Raw genomic sequence first — 3,622 nt, 5'->3', positions numbered from 1 at the left:
CTGCAAACAAGCAGATGGGACAGGTGAGAAGGCCAAGAGGCAACAGGGGAAAGGAAGATAGGAATATCTTGGGGATATGGCAGGGTCAGCTCTAAACACAGGCATGATGGAATACACCAGGGAACAGTGCCCCAGACACTCCAGGAGGAAAGCACGTGTGCAAGCCCCAGACAGCACCCACAGGTCCCTACCTGAGGCAGCTGTCCGACGGTCTTCATTGCCCTTTGGCTTCCCAGTGGTCCGTATGGCAAAGATCCGACCGTCGCTGGTCCGGATGTACGTCCCTGGAACAGAGGGATAATTTCATTTAACAACTTCACTACAACTCCAGTCTCAGCTCAGGACCTGGATCTATAAGCCTGCAAGGCTCCTTGGGCAAGAATAGAACAGCAGTGCTGCACAGGCCCAGTGGAGGGCTCCTACCCCCCTCCTCATCCTTCACTTTTACCCTTCCAGCTTTCCTGGACTAGAGATCACCTCCTCCCAGTGTGCCAGTAGGAAATGTGGAACTTCACACTTGAAACAGTTTGCTCTGGGAGAACCAGGGAGTGTTTGGCTGCCTCAGGACTGGCAGTGAGTGTTGTGAGAAGGAAGAACTGAGCCACAAAGTTCAACAGCTTCTCTCAGGGACAGGAGCTGCCACAGCTGCAATAGACTTGCAGCATCAGCACACCCAGGGCATGGGCTGCAACAGAGTCACTGCAAACTCTATACCTCCTTCCCTTCTTGTTTCTTTTTTTCTCAAGGGATTGATTAATGCCTTTACATAATTTTCTTTCCTAATTAGCACTGGCTAGGACCCTATCCACAAATCTTAGCAGGACAGAATTACCTTTTGTCCCTCTGATGATGTGGATGCTCTCACCAGCACTGATTCTTGCTTGTACATCAGTGGATGTGTTTGTACCCGGAATCACAATATCTGGCAGTGGGGAAAGAAACAGAATAATACCCGTTAAACTACATGCCAGCCACAGCCAGGAGAGGGCAGGTGCACCACCAACCCCTTTTTTTTGCAATGCAGCTGTCTCTCCTGTGTGCTGTGCTATAAGCAAGCCCTGAGTTTATTTCTACACAGCACAAGAAGGCAGCAAAGGCTCCAAGGAAGCAAAAGCCATGCTGTCCTGGCATAGCATCTCCAGAACCACCAGCGACAGTACTGCAGGTCCTATCAGGGAAAGTTCACCCAAAAATCCAGGTCCATGGCTCTTGTATACATGCAAGCAAGGAAAGTCCTCCAGGCACAGAGGAACTACTGCAAATGCAGAGAGACAGTATCTTTGCCTCTGATACCCATCTGTCCATGCCCATGTGGACATCAACAACTCATCCTGATCCTCAGTTCGTTCACCATGGGCATCACAACCCAACCCACTTTGAACAGCAGCAACTCACCCGTGGTGGTAACAATCTTCTGCACAAAGACACCAGCTCGCTGTAGGTAGTTGATGGGAAAGTTGACAGCAGGGTTGGAACTTGAGGCTGATCCTGCACTGCCCATGGGGACATGGCGGGGCATCATTGGAATGGGAGTGGACTGAACTGGGCGGACGCTTGCCACTGGTTTGTCTTCACCCTTGAGGGCTGGTCGCCTAGTGAGAGAGGAGGGAGGAGAGTGCAGCACCCATCCTATAGTGATAAGCATCCTCTGCCCCCTCATTTCATGTCTACAGCATGGGGAGAAGGGAAGGGGCAGGTGCTCACCAGTTTCTCTGGCTAAAGGCAGGGATGCTCGTCAGACTCTGGTCACTGGCTGGGTAATACTGTGCGTAGGACGGCCGGGTGTAGGGGACGGACGCTCGCTTCTCCTCCTCATAGCTCTTCTTGGCTGCTTTCTTCTCTGCCTTGGTCAGCTTGTGCTCCTTCCGGTCGATCAGCAGTGACTCGTGCTGAAAAGGCTCCTGCAACCCCACAGCAGCACGGCTCTGGCACCCACACACCACAAGAGGGAACCAGCACACCCTGAACGGCAGCAGCCACTCCCCGTGGCTGCCTGTCTCCTTCCCAGGCTGGCAGAGCTGGCCGTGGCAAAGCACGTGTGGGGTGCACTGCTGTGGATGTCACCAAGGCTCATCTTGAAGGGTGACAGTCAGCTAATGCCATCACCTAGCAGCCAAGGCCATCACTTACCACGAGCACACAGCAAAACCTTAGGAGCTTTGGTCAGGCCAAGAGCACAAGCATGGAGCCTGCCACAGCCCCCAGGGCCCCGCAGCACCTGGCACAGGTGCAGCATCACCCCACCAGTGACACTCCTGACAGCACAGCCCAGTGCTGCCTGTCCCAGCTTCGGTTTAAAGCCACCCCAGGGAGAGAGCTGGCAGCAAGCTGGGACATTCCACTGCCACCTTCTTGCCCAGCACAAAGTTAAAGAAAGGGGGGCCTGACAACCTGCACCCAAACCTGTACAGGACAGAGGTGTTTCTAAATGAGTGGAAGATACCACAGGGAAGGGCAGGGATCTTTGGCTCCTCTCTAGAGAATTTTCTGGCTATTCCCATGAGCACCTAGGTGCATCCTTCTTGCCAGCATGGTCCATCACATTGCTGGACTCCTCCAGGCCCACTCCTGCCTGTGCAGTGCAGTGAAGTGCAGTGCAGTGCCAGCAAAGAAGCAGACTGGTCTTACCTTGGTGATGAGGTGAGGATACTTGAGACAGGCTAATTGTAGAACAGACTCCTTCATCTTGCTTGGATTGAGGGAGAGCTGAGCAGGGTCAGATTCTTCTTCCACAAAATGCAGCAGGTTCTCCACCTCCCGTCGAGTGAAGTTCAGCACTGGGTTCAGATCATCCACCACCCGATCTGGAAAAGAGAGGGAGTGGAGTAAGCAAACAAGAGAAGAGATCAGCACTGCTTGCCTGTTGCCCTTCCTACACTTCTGTCCTAAAACAGCTCCCTCCTTGCAATCTACACAATCCTCAGAAGTAATCTGTAAACATCAGGGCAAGGAGAAAAATCATCATGTTCAGAGCTGAGCCTGTTTGACCAAGTCAGGCTGACAAGTGCCTGTGCCCCAGACTGCACAGCAAAGCTGTGCAGGTCACCAAGCTCCTGACAAACAGGAACACAAAACTAATTATGGATAATGTCCCGCCTCATGTAACAAGGCTGTAAATATACACGTCCTGGGACAGAATTGCAGCCACTCAGTATGTGTTCTCCCACAAATCCCACCAAAAGGGCTCAAAATAATAACTATATACTAAAATGGAAAGTTCAGAAAAGCAGCCACATTCCTTCACTCATGAGAGCCTGAATGTTTTCCTTGAACATTCCCTCCTGCACACAGATCAAATGGGAGCCCATGGAGAAAACACCTCTATCCAGGACTCTCCTGGGAGCCAGGCCAGCTGACAGAGGACTCCACCTCAAGTGTACAACAGCAAACTGAGCTGATCATGCTGGGCTGCTGCCTCAGGAGTTTTGAGCAAAGAAGGACACAGAGCTCTCTTTGGGTCACCACAACCCTCAGCTGCACATTCTATGAGAGCAGCATGACAGCTGGCACAAGCCAGCACAAAAGATACTTTTGGTACAAAGGCATGTCAGAACCACAATGAATTAATTATTCTTGGCACCTAAGCAAGCACTGTCAGTCAAAGGTATCAATATATGCTATT

General features: G+C 51.8%; 1 protein-coding gene across 5 annotated transcripts in view; it reads right to left on the bottom strand.

The window, feature by feature from the left end:
* Positions 1-3,622, bottom strand: part of RAD54L2 (RAD54 like 2) — a 67,413-nt gene that overhangs the window by 5,655 nt on the left and 58,136 nt on the right. For all 5 annotated transcript variants that reach the window (XM_056501214.1, XM_056501218.1, XM_056501216.1 and 2 more), the window contains 5 exons: positions 2,629-2,804; positions 1,705-1,901; positions 1,396-1,592; positions 833-922; positions 192-284 (listed from right to left, as the gene is read on the bottom strand). In XM_056501214.1, coding sequence (XP_056357189.1) covers positions 192-284; positions 833-922; positions 1,396-1,592; positions 1,705-1,901; positions 2,629-2,804 — 753 coding nt within the window. The remainder of the gene's footprint in view (positions 1-191; positions 285-832; positions 923-1,395; positions 1,593-1,704; positions 1,902-2,628; positions 2,805-3,622) is intronic.

This window comes from Oenanthe melanoleuca, chromosome 12, assembly GCF_029582105.1.
Source record: "Oenanthe melanoleuca isolate GR-GAL-2019-014 chromosome 12, OMel1.0, whole genome shotgun sequence".
NCBI classification, from domain to species: domain Eukaryota; kingdom Metazoa; phylum Chordata; class Aves; order Passeriformes; family Muscicapidae; genus Oenanthe; species Oenanthe melanoleuca.
This window is presented reverse-complemented; position numbering and strand designations above follow the sequence as displayed.